This window comes from Camarhynchus parvulus, chromosome 4, assembly GCF_901933205.1.
Source record: "Camarhynchus parvulus chromosome 4, STF_HiC, whole genome shotgun sequence".
In the NCBI taxonomy this organism is placed as follows: domain Eukaryota; kingdom Metazoa; phylum Chordata; class Aves; order Passeriformes; family Thraupidae; genus Camarhynchus; species Camarhynchus parvulus.
Window position 1 is genome coordinate 31,650,143 of NC_044574.1, and position 19,982 is coordinate 31,670,124.

Here is a 19,982-nt window from a genome sequence, read left to right on the forward strand (position 1 = left end):
ACAAAAGTAAGCAAAGAGGTCATTGGAAGACACAATCTACCAGATGGTACAGTCAGTGGAAATGGAGTGAAAGTACAGAGATGAGCCTGACAATTGAATCTGATGTCTCAATGTAGAGCAGCAAATCACAGCAGAGTTGTGTGATAATAAGCTCAGGTCAGACCACAGTACAATCATGTTAGGGCAATGCTGCACTTCAGATGATTTCACACTTCCTAGCACAGAATAAATCATGTATAATACAGGAATTCTATTTTCAGGTCCTGGGATACAGTTTTGTGGACCTGGAAAGGATGCCTAGGTGTTCCATCATATTTTCAGTTCCACACCCACAGATGCATATCTATTGTTTAGGCTGGTCTTTCTTTAAGTTGCATTGATACTTGTTTTTTTGTTCTAACTCACTTTAACTTTGATTTAGTTCCTACCAACTCCTCTTAAACTTTTACATGCCCTGTGCATGCAGTCTTCTTTTGCTATCATCTCTTCCTTTGGTATCATTGCTCCCCCACAAATAAACCAGCTAACAAAAATATGGGAACTGACTCACTATTTTCTAACATCACATCGTGATAGGAAAAAAAGTTGTCATTATATTACAACAGTTCTATTATCATTACATAGCAAGGGTTCCATATTGCTAGAGTTTCATACCTCCTTGATGCTTCTCATAGGTGGCTCCTCTAGGCACTGACTCTTCTCGTCCTCACAGCAGCCAACTGACTCCAGTTCCCACCAATCCACTCTTTTATAACACTCTTCTCATTGGCTACAGCTGTGGCCTGTTAACATCAGGCCTGCTCCTAATCTTTAGTAATTGGTTCAGCTGCAACTCTTTAGGGGGTAAGATTACATTCTATACCACCTTTATTTACCCACACTGTATCCCCCCCAAAAAAAGTATTAGAAACATGAAGAATAACTGCAGAAATTTTTTTAAAATTAAGAAAAAAAAAAACAAGAACAAAAACCCTCAACCAAATAAACAAAACCAAAACCCATCACAATACCAAGGAAACCCCAAAGTCCACTGCATAAGACATGAAAAAAAGGTCTTGCAGCATTCAACAATCCCCAGTAATTTTAACACTTATATACATATCTATAAAGTTATTTACAACACAAAGACCACAGGTAAAAGAATCAATTTGCTGCTCCAGGAAATCCTTCACTATAAATATGTAGTATTGCATATCTTTTATAATTGCTCAGAGGCAAAATAATGTTGCCTCCTATTTGAAGTAGAAATGCAATTTGAATATATTTAAATGCAGATATTTCACTTTAAAAAAGCACCTAACAATCATTTTCCAAAGAATCCTCCATACATACAGGAAATTAGGCAGAGAATTAGAATTCACAGATCTCCTACTATGAGGAGTACCATTGTGAATTATTTTAATTCCATACAGTTTGCTGGTTTTCAGCATCGAGACTCGTTTTTCATTACAGCAGAATAATAATTTTTCACAGAACAAATTAAACTTACGCTAGGACCTTACACCAAATTGTTCCACTCCCCTCTGCTGGGAAAGCAGAGGAAACAGACTTACTAGGCAATCTCTCTAGATCTTCATTGCAAGGATTTTTAATTCTCCCAGAGAGAAGAATTGAGAGGCTTTATGTCTTCTTGTTCACAGCTCAGGTCACTTTCATGAGGTTAGACATTAGGCAAAGCACCAACAGTAGTAGGAAACACTGCATTCCCAGTTTAATGGGAAACTGGGTTTTTTTTCTTTGCAATTCTTTTTAAATGATTACAGAGAAAGCTATTACAAGTTAAAACTTTAGTCCACTTGAGCAGCAAAAGAATATGCCTTTACTTTATGCTTAACTAATTGTTCTCCAGACCGTCACAGCACATACGAAGTGTTTCATCTGTACCTGAACAAGTTTGAAAATTTCTGGGATCAGGGATCTTGTTTGTACAAAAAAAATCAAGCCAGACTAACACTGCCATTCGATGCATCAACAATGGCACTTGCCTCTACCAAAATTCTTACATCTCTAAGTAACATTACGAGATTTATTGACTTTCAGGACAACCAAAGACACTTGCCATTAATCAGAATATCAACTAAAGCACCGATGTTTATCTTCTGTTCCAACATGAGCAGAGGAAGACTTTAAGTATAAGACCAGGCTTTTCTTTAATGAGATTGAGATAGATTTCTTGGTTGTCAGATTTTTAAATATCACTTTTCCCCAGGGAGGTAGATTAGAAGGGAGAATAAACAAAGGTCATAAACTGCCTCTCATTTAGTGCTAGTTACCTATTGATAGCTGAAAGCCCAAGTGATATAACACTTAATAATAACACCAATATACTTCTATCTATGAGTCTAAAGGTCTCCATGAATTACATATCACGCTGGTGTATAAACCCACAAAAAGATCAGACATTCCCTCATGTAGTTCATCTTCAACAAAGTCATAAGGACTTCATATAGCCACCACAAACTCCTGCATTCTCCACATATCTGGGAGATATTCCTGGTGCTCACTTTTAGCCATCAGGATTTTATTACACATGGACTGACAAATAATATAAATTGTCATTGAAGGATATCTGCTGTAGGTGAAAATATATTGCAATAAGGTATTTTATCTGGTCAACAGCTACTCATGAAGGATGGCTGCAGTCATTGAGATCACTTGTCCTTTTCACAGGAACAGCTTAGTTTCCTTTGGCATATTGCTGCGACCTGGAATATTTCTGAGAATCAAAACCTGGAGCTCCAGAGGTCTACCAAGCACAGCTGACTGCCATTCCTCTTTTTGTTACTGCAATACATACAACCCAAAAACTTGCAGCAGAAAAAACAAACAAATAAATAAACATACAAACAAAATTGAGGGAAGGAAAAAAAGAAAATAAAAAATAATAACACATTTTTTGTGCATTTGAAAAAGCTGATGACAGGATTATTATGAGAAGGCATTAAAGGCTGTCAGATTGACATTGCATATACTCTTTAGCCTACACAGTTTGAGTATTAGGGTCAAGTATTTTGGATGGTCCCCTGATGATTCTTATTTAGAGAGTTTCAGCCTCTGTTTTCCTACTGAAGCAATTCATTTTTTCTGTCAGCAACTCTTTTCCAGCTGTCTTCATTCCTTCCCCACGAGGTCAAAATCACACTTGAATGCCAAGAATCTTTTTTTTTCTGTTTTCTATTTTTTTCCTTCTCAATCCCTTATTTAAGTCTCTAGTTTTTTGCCAGCATGTCTGAGGTTTGCTGTTATTTTAAACCAGCTGCTGATTAAACAGAGCCTGAAGAGACCAAATCAGCCCCCACCCATATCTCTTGTTCTGCTTCTGCAGTGTTGGCAAAAATCCCATGTGCCTTCCCTCTCACCCTTGTTCCAATTCCCCCAGCACACACCAAGCTATTCCTGTTGGCTCTCTGAGCAGCCATGTCCTGCGCTCAGCACTCCCAGGGCATGACACCTTCGGCACTGTGTGCCCAGTGACTCAAGCCCCTGTCACCAGGAGTCCACACAGGGCAGAGGGAAGGCAGCACCTCTTTCCCCAGATGTGCCTGCAACAGCAGCATTACCTCTTCTTTCCTGTTAAGTCTGGACTGTTCTTATCCCTTCTCTGAATTTTACTTCTTTAAAAATAAACAAAGTAAATCAACTCCTCAGCCTTTGAATACAGCCTTGGAGTTTCAGGTTTGTTGACTGCAGTCAGCTTAGCACTGCACACCCTGACTCCAGCCACAGATAGGAGTACAAGCTTGTAGCGTGGAATTACACTTTTTTCCCCTCAGTATTATTTACAAATAAAGCATAAAAATTTAAAGACAGAAGTAATTTTCAGCAGCTTGATTCTTATCTCCCAACAATTTGATGTTTAATTCCTAAGTTTCATGACCTCATTTACTTGCAGAGCCACTCCTGCTGCTTATCTCCCAGTGTGGTATAAAGCAATTATAAGTAGTACTCTGGAACATATTTTCAGCAATTATGGTAATGTAGATGATTAGGAAACAAGCTCATAAAGTTTGGCAAAGACAGTGTTGGTACTCCACTCTCCTTTCTGATGCAGTGTGAAATGTTGCCTCTTACTATGGGAAAGTAATTAATTTTTTATTCCTGTTTCTCACACTAGCATTAATTTCAGCCATGAAATATGCTTGCCATCTGACACAAAGTAACAAAAATTATAAAAGGAAACAAGGATATATAGGAACAGGATAAAATTGTTTCTTTAATCACAGAATTAGATATTTGGAAAATAAAAATATATATTGGGGGAGGGAATCCTTTTATTGATTTTCTGGATAGTCTTCAAGAGAAGTGGACGCTCATTAAGCTTCTCATCACAAAATTATCCACAAAAATTAGAATACTGTAGGTGACAGCTCATTGGGAGCAATGGGTTAAAATTGGAAGACTGGTGGGGATTGTAAACACACTCAAGTGACCTTGCAGCTGGGAACGCAAAAAGTCTGGAGAGCAGCAATGTAGAAAAAAAGTAATTCATGCTTTCCACTGTTTGTGTTCCGTGTGCCTCCAGAACACCTGTGTATAGATAACATGGGTGTTTGGTAAACAGGAGGCACCCTAAGGATTAGGCTCGAGCTCCCTGCCTTGATCCTAAAATCAAAGCCCAGAGGAGATCACAGCACAGTGGTAAACAACACTTGTGCAAACCCTTGGCAGTCTGCTGGGAACAGCAGGATGGGACTTTCCAGCATGAACTGGGCTTGGTAGTGTCAGCACCCATGTGTGTCCCTCTGCCAAGACCTCTGGGTTTGTTTTCTTGGTTAGTACCTGTTGTCTTATACCTTACAACAGTTCTATTATCGTTAAGCCACAAGGATTCCATTGCTTCAGAGTTCATACCTTCTTAATGATCCTCGTGAGCAGCTCCTCTGAGCACTGACTCTTCTGGTCCTTGCAGCAGCCATCTAACTCTACCTACTACTCCACTCTTTTATGCCACTTGTTCTTGTTAGTTACAGGTGTTTCTAATCTTTAGTAATTGGCCCCAGCTGCAACTCGTTGGGGGATAGGATTACAGTCTGCATTGCCTTCGTTTATCCTACAAGTACTGACACTTTTCTGGTTAATTCCCCAAGGATACTAGGGGAATGCAACTATGTAGGCATATCCATGCCTCAGCTTCCCTTCCCCCAGCCCTCCAGTAAGCTTGTAAGTGGTTCACCCATTTTTACTACATTCAGACAAGAGAGGGGAATTTCTTTTTGCTGTGTGGCAACCTCCTAAGACAGAGGTAGTTCCCAGCTTCAAGGTCCATACATGTCCTGCAACCTCATCCACTCCTGTTTTATGCTAGAACAAAAGAAGTCTGTGCAAGAATAGAAGAAGTCTGTGGCTCAGCCATATTTTCTTCTGCCAAATCAGTGGTCACAGAGTTTATTGTTATTACTGCTTTTTATTTAGTAATAGGAAAATTAATTCATTTTTTCTGCATTTTAAAACAAGTACTTTACACTCCAGGCTAACAAAAAACACCATTGAAAAAGCACTAATACACTTTATCCCATTGCTCTGAGGGTTGTTATTCCACAGCAACACTTTGAGTGAGTCAGTAATGCTCATACTGTGTAGTTTTTTCTAGAATCCAGTCTGAATAGTCAGCAACTTTGGTGTAGACTCCCGGCTGCCTGGGGCGGGCGCAGCCTTCGCCCCAGCTGGTGATGCCCACCAGATACCAGACCTCCTCGTGCCTGCAGGACAGGGGCCCTCCTGAATCTCCCTGTACCACAGGAGAAAAAGAGAGAGCATGCAAGGAAGAGGCCTCATCAGTATTTCTATCACAAAGAAAACTGTGAATAAAATCAGCATAATTCAATGTTACCACCAGCATAACAGCCTAGATTTCAGTCGCTCTCACTTATAGCTAATTAACAGAGGACTGAAGCAGGTGTTCTGATTGTTTAGTAAATTGATTTCTAAGTAGTCATTGCAAACAATTTCTTCTTCCCATGAAGGTTCAAAACCACTGGTTTATATTATTTTCTTTTTATTATCATTATCACATACTGTGATTTAAACACATCTACATACAGTGTTTTAAAACTGTATGTAGTATTGGCAATATTTTTTTCTTATGACCATATTTTTAGTATCTCTGTTCTCTACGTGCCTTATCCTGCTTGAGTGACTCTGTCCCACTCAGAATAAAACACCTTTGTTTTTTCTTTTTCTATTCCTTTCTGAATATAAGATTCCTTAGAGAAGCTGTTATGAGTTGTTAGGACAACAGCAAGTGTGGTTTTTTTTAAACAGCATCTCCATGTTCTGTTACACTGTATCAGATAAAAAAAGCTTAATTGGCATAGAGGAAAAATTACATCCCAGCTCCAAGTATTTTTATTCCTAACTAATCACAGCAATAGTAACATTTCAGCATACAATTATTAAGCGTTAAATGTTTGCAGTGAAAACTGTATGTGAAAGAGAATTTAATATTAATAATCAAACTATTTTCCTCTTGCAGAAATTAACTCAGAATATTTAAAGTGGTGAAAGTGCGTGAGTTTACTCTTGAGCAGAGACTTTGGCTCATGGAACTCATGCTGTTGTGACATTTTCAACTCTAATTATGAACAGAGCAGTTTTCACAGTTTGTTTTCAGCCTTCTATACCCCATGCATTTTAATAGCATTACTAGCACCCTCCCTTCTGGTTTATACACAATGGATGCTTTAAAATAAGATTTTAGGCACTCTATTTCCTACCAAGAAATGGAAAAAAAATAAACTACATAGGAAATCTGCTCTTAGTGGAGAAATGCTTCAAGATACTGTACTTATGCTCTCTGGATTTCTGATAGCCTGAAGGAGCACTGTTTTATTCCCTAAATGGATATCTATATATCCACACTCAGAGTTTCCTATCCATGGAATCTATCCCTAAAGATTTCAATGTCATATAAGAAGTATTTTCCATATACCTTGGTTTTCAGTGCTTTTGACAACAAAAAGTGACAAGTTAATCAAGAGCTCTATTGATAATCATACTTTTCTGATAACAATTAAAAATAATTGCATTATTCCTTTACATATTTGAACATATGGTTGGAATATATAACCACACACTACTGTTTGTCGTTACCTTACAAGCATCCCTTCCTCCTTCATCATAGCCAGCACAGATCACTTTGTCACCGATTCTGTGCTTCCGGTACCTTGCCTGGCATTCCTCTTTTGACATGAAGGGAACAGGAGCCTTTTGAAGAATATCTTGGACCCGACCTATATGGAAGGCAATATGAGATGAGAAATGTTTGGTTCTAAAAAATAAAGGTTAAAATTCAACTCTAGAAATCCCCATACACTGATATTACAATGTGGGAGGTCAGTGCTTCTGGAGTGTCAATAGATGTTCATGACACTGATTTTCCTTCCTTTGTGTTAGCAAACAATGTGAATTGTCTTCTAATTTAAATGCTTTTATGATGCCGTCTTCTTTCTCTGACTGGAAAAGGTTCAAAACTCCCTTCTGATGTGCAACAAATCCTCATATTGGAAAGGCTCTCAGGACATTGGCCCTTGGAGCATTGCTGTTAGCAGTGCTTTGTGTTAGTAACTATTATTTCCTGGTAAAGTGTTGCAATAAGTTTGAAATCTCCCAGTTGCCAAATCTGCTCTGTCCTAGTAGTTTTTAAGATGGAGAAATTTGCACATAGACTAAACAAGAGTATTTAAAACCAGCTTTTTCTCTAGTAATTAACAGAAGAAATTTGTCTGTACAGTAACTGCCTAAATTTGTTAGATTTCACATTGAACTATAACTTTCAGATAGGCACATGTATAAAGGAAAAGTTTCTCTTTAAAGAGATGCATATACATCTATATAAACATATTAAAAATAAAATAAAGAGATGTAAAACCACAGCTTAGTAATTAAGATCTTTTTGGCCTACCTCCATATAAAATCAGAGGAGTTCAAATCTCATCTACTATCAAAACACAAGTCATTGGCATGGTCTATAATCAATCTTCAGAATAAGAAAAGCAACATACTTCTAAAGTCATATGAATACAATCGCATAAAAATATCATGTGTTATGTGCAGACTGTAATTCAAAACAGTTCAGTGGTAAATTTATTGCCTTTTTTTCAGCTAGGAAAAAATTAAAAAGAGTGTGCAGAACCCAGGTATGTACTGGGATTTGCCAGTAGATTAAACTAGAATCTAAGGAATGGTGTTGTAGAAAATGTATTTAGATGTATGTAGAGGATTGAAATATCAAGTACTTCAAACTACTGAACCAATTTATAAAATTAATTATTGTGTCAGAGCATGGAGCTATTTAATGATAATTTCATACATCTTTCATTTATATTTTATGGTGTCTTAATAGAAATCAAATTTAATAAAGAATTATGTTAAAGTACTGTCTAGAAGGAATAGTGGTAGCTAAGAATGGAGAATAATTTTTTTTAGAGAAGGAGAGGTTTTTTGTCAAAAACATTGACCTTAAAAATACAAAAATTCACTGCTTAAAAGTATTTCTCTGTACCTTTTTCTTTTCTGTAACCCCATCCAATTACCCAACAGTCAGTATAAAATATGTTAGTGTCTTCTTTCGATGGCAGGCAGATAGGCAGTTGAAGATCTAAAGTACAAGAGAAAAGATTAGTTTGTCCAGCAGAGACAACTGCAACAGTAAGGTTTTGTGGGCACCCACACGACCCCTGACGACAGCTTCCATTTATGCTTTGTCCCTTGCATTATGCGTGACTCCCAGCACGTAAATTAGAGCCACCCATGTTCTTTTTGAAGCCAACAGAATAGATTCTCCTCAAACCCCAGTAACTGCATATTAAAGGAAGCCAGCCCAGGCGTCATGCACTGCCATAAGCAATGCCAGCCCTGTGTCATCCTGCATGTTTTCACAATTCCTCTGCAATATGCTACATACCAGTAAAATTCATAGGCTCAGCAAGTTTCATTAAAGCAATGTCGTATCCAAAATGTGCATATTTATACTGAGAGTGAACAATAATCTCTTCCACTTTGAAGAAGGGTGTATCCTCATTTATTTCTGATTGTCTCAAAATGCCAGCATAGATGCGCCAAATATTGGGATTCTCTAGACTGAGGGGAAAAGAATAACAGTCAGTCTGTGACTAAATAGCATAATGCAGTATTACAGTAAGAAAAAAACTCATATCTCCTGAGAATGTCTAGGGTTCTGTAAGTATTTGTTGTCTGCTTTAGAATTTCACCTTCTAGATTCATTAAAATAATTTAGCATCAGCAGTACAATACTGTGCTAAAAAGGGAGAAAGTATGGACTTCCAGTTACATTAAGAAAACAATGTCTACCTGAAAATTTCACCTTTTGGCTACATTGCAGCAGTTCATCTATTTCTAGTTCTCATTGTTATTATCTTGAAAGGTAGGCCTCAATTTCCCTTGCAGGCTGGGCTAACCTTTGAGGCTTATTTGTCCATTTGCATTTAGGGCTCACCTGGCGACGCAGTGAGCAGCCGTGAGGATCCACTGGTTGCTGATGATGGAGCCCCCGCACAGGTGTCTCTGGCGGGACAGCTTGGCGTGCAAGCTGACCTGCCACGGCCACTCACCAGGGGAGGAGTCTGTCCCACCAACAATCCTAATTGTTCTTGCAGAATGCTGCATACACACTATTAAATTACAGAAGTAATTTAAAGCTGAGCTTAAAGACAATTTGCATTCACCAATGAAAAATGAAGATGAGACTACTGCTGATCACTGAATAGGCACCAACTATTGTGAAGAAGGTGATAAATGATACATTTTTCATGGGTTATGGTCATAAAGTCCATTAAAATCAAATTCACAGTGCTGTTCCAGTCTTTGCTATCTATTGAATTTGCAGGCAATCTCAACAAGGGGAGAGAATGATGAGGAGGACTACACTGATATCAGAAGGCTAATTAATTACTTTATTATACTATATTATCCTATATTCTATTACATTAAATCTAAACTGAATCTGCCAAGCACTCCACTCTGCACCCAACTGCACAGAATCTTGTAACTGTCATCGGACAGTCCTGACACATGCACACTCTTGGCCCTGATAGGCCAAGGAAACAAAACACCATCACTCTGGGTAAACAATCTCCATATTGCATTCTACTTTTGCACAAACACAGGCACAGCAAATGATAAGAATTGTTTTTCCTTTCTCTTAGGTTCAGAGAATGTGAAACACAGAAATATTCTTGGGAAGAATTGTGCCTTGCTTTTCTCTGTCAAGAGAAATGTGGTGACAACTATCTGAAGACCTGACTGACTTCACTTTTCCAGAACACTAACTTTACAAGATCACCCACTGGGACAGTGAAGCCACTTTAAAAAATTATGGTTTGGCCTCCTACACTGAAATCAGGGAAGCACTGTCTATTTTTCATAAAAAAAGTTTTACTTACCAGTACTGGCTTTTTCTTTGCATAATCTTAGTGAGTATCCAGAGATTCTTCCTGGTCCATGTACTATTTTCACTGGAGATCCATTTGAGGACATTCTTAGGTGACACTCACACTTTCTGCCAATGAATTAATGCAAACATTTTGTTTGTATTTTTTTCACTGAACAGCACATACATTAACTTGCTCACCCATGCCTGAAATGATTATTTCAGCAATCTTTGAACATTTTAAAAAGTATATCTCACCCTTCTTCACTGCATGAATCTTGGAGGAGAGAATAGGAAAAAAATTGGCAGCGGATCATGTCTGTGCAAACCTGCTGACAGGCTCGGTGTCCTTTAGTATAAGTGACAGTAAGTTCATCTCCCAAAAAATCCATCTGCATGTAAGTGCGAGAATTGCAGGCTGTAAGAATGATTGCATTCAAAGCATCAGAAAGTTATTACTTAGATTAATTCAAAATTAGTGGTTTTATTGTAATTTGTATTTTACCAGGAAAAGATCTTCTGCAATTTAGGAGGCCAAAGCCTGATACAGCATTTTCTTGTGATATCAGCCCCTCTGGAATTCCACTTGTTGATGTCTTCAGGAGGCAAAGATTTCTAAAATTAAATATTTTTCACAGTAACTAAACCTGTTTTCACATTCCAAAAATAATTGTTTAGGTACTGGTAAAAGAAGGTTCTTTCCTAAATACACTCTTTTCTCCCAAATCTCAATCTGTAGAAGTATTTAATATGAAAATGCACTCCCTGTGTTTACTGGTTCGCACTAAATTGAAGCAATCAATTGTGCTGTGAAATGTCATACAAGTATACTACTAAAAGTGGTACAGTATTTATACCTATATAGATGACTTAAGAAGATGCATGCAATCTCAGCTTTGCTTCTCCCTGAAATTCCTTTGAGACTTTATTCTTCTGATTTGTGTGCAATGTTGATTTTTAACTATTCTCACTACTAAGTGTGAAAGAAGAACCACAAATAGAAATATTTTTAAAGCCATTAACTTAATTGAAAAATCTTTTCAAGTAAATAAGTTCGCCCTGCCAGGAAACCAGATGGCTCTTTTGATAATGCCATAAAATTCAGCTTTAAGTCTTTAAAACAATCTGGAGGCTCACTGTACTTTTGACATGTATAATTCTTTTCAGATTAAGACCAAATACACAACCACAATACAAAAGTCCTTATCAAGTTGGAAAACAGTTGAAATGCCCACAAGAAATTACAAATTTATGAACAAAACACATAAGAAGCTGTACTTTACTGAAAATAGCCTTTCAGCATAAATTTACATATGTATAAGAAATTAGTGTTTTAAAAAAGACTCTGTATTTTTAAAATGTAAATTTTAAATAATCTACATAGATAATATCATTTAACTGTCATATTCACCTTTGAGATTCTATTTGCCATTTCTTGGTAAAAAATGTAAAGAACAAGCACTTTGGAAAATATGTACACATAGTTTGGCAGACAGAAATATCAGGAGTGAAAAAACTTGTAACATTAATTCCTGAAAACACTTGATCTTCAAAAATGTCCATTTGACAATCTGTATAAAACAAGAACAAAATATCAAAATTCAAAAAACTTTAGTATGTCATCAGAATATTGAGATTTACAAATTATTCATTTCTACCTTTATTTCCATTTTCCTTCTGTGATTGATAAGCTGGAAAGGTAAGACAACATTTTAACTAAAAGCTATTTCTCAGGAATATTTTTGAATACGTAAAGTTATGGAGGGCACTACAGGGATAAGGTTCATATAGAGGAAAAGAGAAAATATGTATTACAGTAGAGATTTGCTGATTATGTATTACAGTAGAGATTTGCTAATCTAATAGGGAAAATTTAAATTAATTTTCAATGGGCATATCATGTTCATGGGAAGACTAGAAAAAAAATAAGGTGATGATCTTAACACTTCTTCTTTTACTACTTGAAAAGTAGGCAGAGTAAGAAGGATTGCTGCCCTCTGACATAGCCAAAATATCAAAACACAACAGAGGCTTGGCAGGATAGTTCACACAACCAGACAATGGACATAGAGGTTACAGGAAATACTAGCATGTTTAAAAAGAGATTAATGAGTGTCCTACTTGAAGTCCCAGTTAGAACTCTAGTGCAAGAATTTAAAAAGAAAAACAGGAAGCATCAGCACAGAGGATGTTTCTTCAACCTATCAAGCTGCAGAGATAGTAAAAATAGTGAAATGATCCAAAAGAAAGAATTTGGTGGCAGCAGAGAACTTGAACTGTTGAGAAAGTGCAGCAACCAAGTCAATACTGCCCAGTATGTTATAGAAACATATTGGGAACATCTTACTTCAGAAAGAGAAACTAAGAGGCAGAATTTACTCTGAATCCTGTTAATTTGATGAGGTTTTTAAAAAGCATAGGCAAGAAAGGACAACAATATTGGGAAGTAATTACACAATAAGAACAGTAAAAAATATAATCAGAAATGTAGAAAATTAGAGTCATTTAACTGTCACATTTAGTAGTAAAGATCCTATGTTAAGGGGAAATAGCCTTCAGAAGAACAGATAGTTTCAAAGGAAATTATTTTTAAAGTAAAAATGTGGATCTGAAACTTAAGGAAAGCTAATCCATGATCTCAAGCACCATGTTCAGTGATCATTTGCTCAATATCCAGTGATGCCCAGGAAGATACTTTGCAAAGGGCAGAAAACAGACAAATTGCTATGCATGCATAGTGGTGTGTGTGCATAAGAATAAAGTCAGAGAGGCAAAGGCAGAAAATGAAAGGCCACCTAGAAAGGAATAAACTAAATAAATTCAGAAGAAAACCTCAAACAAATATTGAAATAAACCCCTTTCAGATGCTGACAAAACAACAAGGCAAAAGACATTACTGAGGTTTTAAGACTACACAAATCTCTGTCTGGACAGGTATAGATGATTTGTCTGAGATTAGGACAGGTGACCTCCTTAGATGACTTCTTGATGCAGTAGTGCTGTCTAGGCTTCTATGATCACACAATTTATTTCTTCTCTCTCTTGCCTGCTCTTGCCTCTTTCATAAGACACAGAAAGTAGGGAAAGAAAGGGAGGAACAAGATTGATTTTCACATGATGTCATGGTTTTATCCCAGCCAACAACCAAGCCCCATGCAGTCACTCACTCACTCCCACACCAGAAAAAAACAGGGAGAGAATCACAAGGGTAAAAGCCAGATAACTAGAGGTTTCAGGTAAAGACTGTTTTGTAGGAAAAGTCCATGCTGGGCACCAAAAAGGACTTTGGTGTGGTGACCTTGTCTGGATGCCAGGTGCCCAGCAACTTACTCTATCATTCCCCTTTCCTAGCTGGAGAGGTGAATGAAAATGAGATGGAAAATGACATATAGGTAGAAATAAGGCAGTTTACTAAAGCAAAAGCAAAAGTTTGCACACACACAAGCAAAGAGGACAAACCAGATTCTTTTATTTTCTACTTCCCATCAGCAAGTGATATCCATCCACTTCCTGGGAAGCAGGGCTTCAGCACACATAGTTGTTGCTCCAGAAGGCAAACACTGCAAATAATAAATGCCTACCCTTCTTCGTCATTTCCTTAGATTTTATAGCTGAGCTGACATCATATGACATGGAATGCCCCTGTGGCTAATTTGGGTCAGCTGACCTAGGTGTATTTACTCCCAGGATCTTGCCCACCCCCAGACTATTGATGGGAGGAATGTTGGGGAGAGAGTGCTGATGCTGTGCCAGTACTGCCCAGCAGTAAACCCAAGCACTGATTTTAGAAAGCAATATATTGATACACATCTCTATGAAATGTGATTTATACAGGAAAATTAGATTATCTGTGAGATAAAATAAGGCTATATGAAAGCAGAATAACATCATCATCATTAAGGGAAAATATTACACAGTAAGACAAAGTGGTGATAGAATTAAACAGAAAAAGAAGAAAAAAGAAAAAGTGAAAGATGTTTCAGCTGAGAATAAGAAGGTTTGATATACACTGTTTGATTTTAGACACTTGAGAATTTTGTATGAGTAATGATCGCAGGAACAAGCACAGACTTTTTCCTTTCATCACAAATCAACCACAAAATGCATAGTACATCCTTTCCTATTAGCCAGCTGTATTAAAACACTGCAGATCTTCAATAAAAATTTTCAAGTGCATACACAGTATACAAACAGAATGTAGAAAGCTCCATATTTCCCCTGATCTTTGAATCTGATGGGCTTTTATCTTTAATTTTTGTATCTATGATACAAAGATAACATACTTTTTCATCAAGTTAATATTATGAAGGAATTCTTTAGATCTCTAAAGGGAACTGTTTCTGTAAGACAAATGATAACATGAAAAAATTTAAAAGATACGAACCTCCTTTGTCCCTGAGTGTACTAACTATATTTTAAGAATAAGATTATTTTAGAATTATTCTACATAATGAAACATTTCTACATGTGAGTGATAGATTGCATTTCAGGATACATGACCCTTAAAACCAATCAGAATCAGAGATTTTAAATAGTTACCTAATTCAGAAAGCTGACATGGCTTTAGAGAGAATCCAGAGACAACCTCATCAAGCGTCTTTATGTTGGTTGGAGTTCCGACACTGGTGTGTTTCAAGAAGCATTTTTTACTGAATGAAAAAGAGTAAAGAAAGTGGTAAAAAAACAGGTCTTCTTCCTCGGACCAAACCATCCTCCTGAACCCACAATTCCTACCATTGTGCATGGTCTGGCCATGGGCCAGGACAATCTCCAGCCTCCAGAACAGAGTTCAAATGTTGAACAGAGCTAGCTGAACAATGTTTAACTTCCACAATTGAGCAGATTAAGAGCTCAAAAATAGGTCTTATTAAAATGAAATAATTTCTCTGTATACTCTGATGATGCTGTTTTCAGAACAATAAGCAGAGTAAGATTGAACAGAGCAAAAATGCAGCACAGCTATCAATATAATTTGCATTTCAGTATCTCCAGAGAATTTTAGGATTTTTTCAAGGCTGTAATAATCAAGTTTGTTTTTCTGACCAACAGACAAATGAAAGCCAATTTACAATTGATATTTTCCCACCTGTAAGTGTGAACAAACATTTCAAGGAGGAATAAATTAAATATTCTTGAGTAAATTCTTGCACCTTAGAGTGCTCTGAGATTTAATCTATTTAGGCACAGGGCTGTCCAGGGGGATGAATCCAACCTGTATTTACCAAAAGCTTGCATTGTGAAAATTTTCAGAGGCATATGTAAAAAAATGACAACGGTTGTCATTGGTACATCGTTTTTGACACTCTTGATAGCTGTCAGCCATAGTAATATCAAAAATATTCCCTTCCATATCCAGTCCTACATGGACATCTGGGCTGCAAGCTGTGAAGAAAGAGAGACCAAGTTCTGAAAATGTACTTCTATTCTTTTCCCCATCCCTTGCCCCAAATTGCCCAAAAGATAGCAGATTTTCTGACACATCCTTCATAATCCAGATGCCACATCCCACGCTCATTTCAGTTACATCATACTTTATACATAGATTCAGCACCAAATCAGAAATGTAGGTTTAGTGTAGTACCTCGTGGCAAGGGGGTAAACTGGCAGACTTTGACAGTGCCTTTGCCTACATGAGAGAGGGGCTCTAACCACTGTGGCTGACTGAGAACAGGATGACACTCACCAAAGCAAGAACTCAGAATCAATATTAAAATATATTTTCCCAGTTCCAAATTCATAGAGCAGGTTAAATGGCATATTCTGTCCTCATAAGCAAGAGACATTTCCCACTTGAGTCAGAATATTACCCTTCAGAGAGAGAGGACCACAACTGTGGGGTTTAAATGAAGGTCATTTCACAGAAGAAGAGTCAGCCAATGATTGGAGGCATTTTTAAACGTGTATGCATAGAGTTTCATTTAGTCTGATTCTAGAGTAATTCAGTGATATTAATTAGTCTAAATAGCATAAAGAATAATATCCCACTGAAATCTCTTTCTATTCCAAAATACTCAGAATTCCAAACATGAAGGGTTACTGGCAGGAAAGAGCTTTTAAGGGGCCTGACTGCTCTGAAGGGCAAGTGGCAAGCAAAAGAAAGTACAACTTATTGATAATAGCTACAGTGGACAACTTGCATAAAAACCCACTAAGTCCTGCCATCTTGAGCTGCTATACCAATACAACTAAAGAGGTAGCCTGACATCCGTAAGACACTATTTGTCCTCGAGTCAGGAAGTGAATAAATATATTCTTCCTTATTCCATTTTTCTAAAGTACCACACTATGCTTAAAGTTGATCTCCTTTTAATGACATCACTATGACAGTGCAAATTTAAAACATTCAGAAAATAACACATTTAATAGGCTTTTAATATGCCTGATGATAACTTGCAGGCATGGCATACTGACATTAGGTCTTCATGTATACCCTAAAAGATGCAGCTGCTAAAAAAATTATTACACAGAACCACAAAAGTATTAGCATCACTTTGTGACAGCGCACTTTTGCTTTGCTGAACATCTGCACCTCAGAGTTAGGAAACAGGATCACACATGCCATATGAGCCACTCTCTGGACTGGAACTGTAGTAGTAAATTAATCTTTAGAACTGGAGTCAGTAGTTAAAGCTGCCATCTGCCTGCCTTTAGCAAAAGAAACTGTAATTGCAGGAACATGATTTCCCCGTTACCTCATCTGGGGACCCTGGGTGGTGGATAGGTGGGCCCGAAGAGTAAAACCAATGGAGATTTTGTCACCTATGTTTGAAAGTGGTCTGGCAAAGAACACACAAATCACTGCTTGGCTGCCTCCCTGATTCTATTCCTCTTCCCAAAATGCTAATTTTTTTAACAGCTCCTATGCAATGCAAAGCATAAAATATATGCATGTGAATAAACATATCTTACCACTAATTTGGTTACACTGTTTTAAGGAATGTCCAGAGATAGCTCCTTCCATATCCACTTTCGGCAGCATTTCTGTATCGCTGTCTTTTAAATAGCAGGAGAACCTGTGTTTTAAAATGCAGCAATTCACAGCTTTGGCAGTACAACACAGACATTCATAACTGTTTCTCAGGTGAAATGCACCCTGTCCAATATCCCTCAACATGAAAATTTTGACAAGTGTAATTAGAAGAAAAATAGGATCAAGCCTCACACACTTTGTTGGCAGTTGTGGCAGATGAGAATATTTTGTGTTTGTGGGAGCTCCAAGAGGTCTCAACAAAATGAGAAGATGAGCCCAGGGCTGGGAGGACAGAAATGCACTGGGCATAGAGAGAAAACAACCTCATTCTCTCAGGCTACTGAAATTCTTAATTGTGAGAAAAATATACTAAATAGAAAGGATGGGGGACAATACAGGGGATCATTGAAGATGTGAAATTATTCACATTGTCCCTCAACAATAAATACATGGCCTAGAGGAGGGAGTGCAGAGTCAGTTCTCTTTCCTTCAAAGGCCACTGTGTGAGTGCGAAAAATTGGGCATTGTCAAGTTTAACCTTTTGAATTCAAGCAATTACTCTTAGATCACCAGTTTTAGAGATATTTGACATTTTTTTCCCATGGCAACCCTGCACCTTTCCCTGCATGCCTGTGTTCTGTCAAAATGTTACTAGGTTTTTAAATTATCACAGGAGACCAGCAAGTACATGAAAGTTCTACCTTTTTGCAGGATCTTTAGTCCATGTGGCTGGCAAGTAGGTGAAGAGCAGACAGGTAGGATGGTAAGTGCACACTATTTGGCAGTAATTGGCACTTGGTGTAAAAACTGTAGTGAGGTCTCCTCCTTGGAAGAATGTATTTTCATAGATCCGAGTCACACATTCTGACACGGAATAACAAAATTGTCAATTATTAGAGACAGGAACACTCAATTCACCAGGAGAGGGTGAAGCCACTTCTCGTCTTCATCATTAACCTTGATTTTAAACCAGGCTTTTGTCAGGAAAAGTGGAAAAGGGGGGGTGAGTAGCACAGTTCCTCTGAGTCTCATCTTTTCTCTCCAGCAGAAATAGTACTGTTTAGGGTGTCTCCCTCTGTTCCCTGCCTCATATTCAATGCTGGAGCAGGGCAGCTTGAGCCCAGGTAGAAACCCAAGAAGCTGGATGGGCCACAAGGCAGATCTGCATGTCAGAGGGGGAAAGTACCTTCCCATGGCAAATCTCAGGAACAGCAGAAGCCTCTCCTGAGAGAGGCCAACACAGAACATCATTATGAGGAAAACCAGGAAGAGGAAGTGCAGATAACAAAAGGAGTTAGAAAGTTTTATGTAAAGACAATCATATTTTTTAGGGATCCTCTGAATTCAGAGTCACAGGTGGTACCACTGCACACAGCCTCAATGGCTCCCAGGATTTCATAGACCTTCAGCTCTCTCACACTCCACCCAGGACCCCCCAAACCGTCTTCACAATGAAGAAAATACTGTTACAGGAATAATTTCTCAGGAATAGTTTAGAATAAAATTGAGCTGTACTACTACCTTGCATCTGCAGGATTTCTTAACTATGAACAACATAACTCTGTAATGGCAACAACTCATGCTGCAGAGCTCTGCAGCAGAGGTACCTAAGCAGCAACCTCCTCACATCTTTCAAAATGAAGGCACTTGTAAGATCGCAGAATCACAGAGTATAATGAGTTGGAAGGGATCTACAAGGATCATTGAGACCCTCCCCTGGCCCTGCACAGGACCATCCCCAAGAGTTACACCACTTGCCTAAGAATGTTTTCCAAACACTTCTCGAATTCTGTCAGGTTTGGGGCTGTGCCCACTTCCCTGGGGAGCCTGTTCCAGTGGCCAGCCACTCTCTGGGCAAAGAACATTTTTCTAATATCCAACCTAAACCTCACCTAACACATCATCAGGCCAGTCCCTCTGGTCCTATCAGTCTCAAGACTCTTGAGGGTCTTGAATATCACTGTAGTGGAGAAGCAGGGAGAGTCCAAGGGCTCTAAGATCTCTGCATTAAAACACATAAGAGATCTGTCTTTGCACAGGAGACCACACTGTTTTTGAATTTGCCCTCCAGAAGGAGTAGCAAACCAATAAAATGGCAAGTTTTATTCCTGCATTTACCAAGTCTTTTCTCTTTATCTTTAAAAGATAAAGAGAAAAGAATGTACTTTTACAGACTGGGTGGAAACCCAACTGAAAACATTTTACCTAGTGGCTTAATCTGTTACTTTAGAGTGATCATACTGTATCAAGTGATATTAAAAATGAAAACAAAAAGTAATATCATATTGGATTTGACAGTTTTAAAAGACTGCAAGTGGATTTTATTTGTTATTATGATTATACACCATGCAATTCAGTATTTCCTGCACACAGGTATAATATATAATTTTTTTAACAAGGAATAAATAAGCATTATTATACATATTTGCTAGATGTATTAATATCTTTCAAAGGTTAAGTCCTTATTAGTAAAAAATTGGACTTTATAAACATCCAAATTCTCTGGTATGTATACACTTTCAAGCTCTTTCTTTAAAAAATGCTATTTATTATTCTTAGTAGCATTTCTTTATCCAGCTCATCATTAAAAACATTTTCAATTCTTAGAATACACCAAGTGAATTC

The 19,982-nt window shown here is 37.7% G+C and overlaps 1 protein-coding gene across 1 annotated transcript in view; it reads right to left on the reverse strand.

Moving 5' to 3' along the window:
• Nucleotides 1–19,982, reverse strand: part of LOC115903682 (coagulation factor XI-like) — a 42,308-nt gene that overhangs the window by 21,351 nt on the left and 975 nt on the right. The window contains exons 2-13 of the mRNA XM_030948326.1: nt 18,059–18,221; nt 17,297–17,400; nt 15,610–15,769; nt 14,927–15,036; nt 11,799–11,958; nt 10,893–11,002; nt 10,646–10,805; nt 10,401–10,516; nt 9,455–9,629; nt 8,903–9,078; nt 8,501–8,596; nt 7,090–7,229 (exon numbers count right to left, since the gene is read on the reverse strand). Of these exons, the coding sequence (XP_030804186.1) occupies nt 7,090–7,229; nt 8,501–8,596; nt 8,903–9,078; nt 9,455–9,629; nt 10,401–10,516; nt 10,646–10,805; nt 10,893–11,002; nt 11,799–11,958; nt 14,927–15,036; nt 15,610–15,769; nt 17,297–17,400; nt 18,059–18,221 (1,670 nt within the window). The remainder of the gene's footprint in view (nt 1–7,089; nt 7,230–8,500; nt 8,597–8,902; nt 9,079–9,454; nt 9,630–10,400; nt 10,517–10,645; nt 10,806–10,892; nt 11,003–11,798; nt 11,959–14,926; nt 15,037–15,609; nt 15,770–17,296; nt 17,401–18,058; nt 18,222–19,982) is intronic.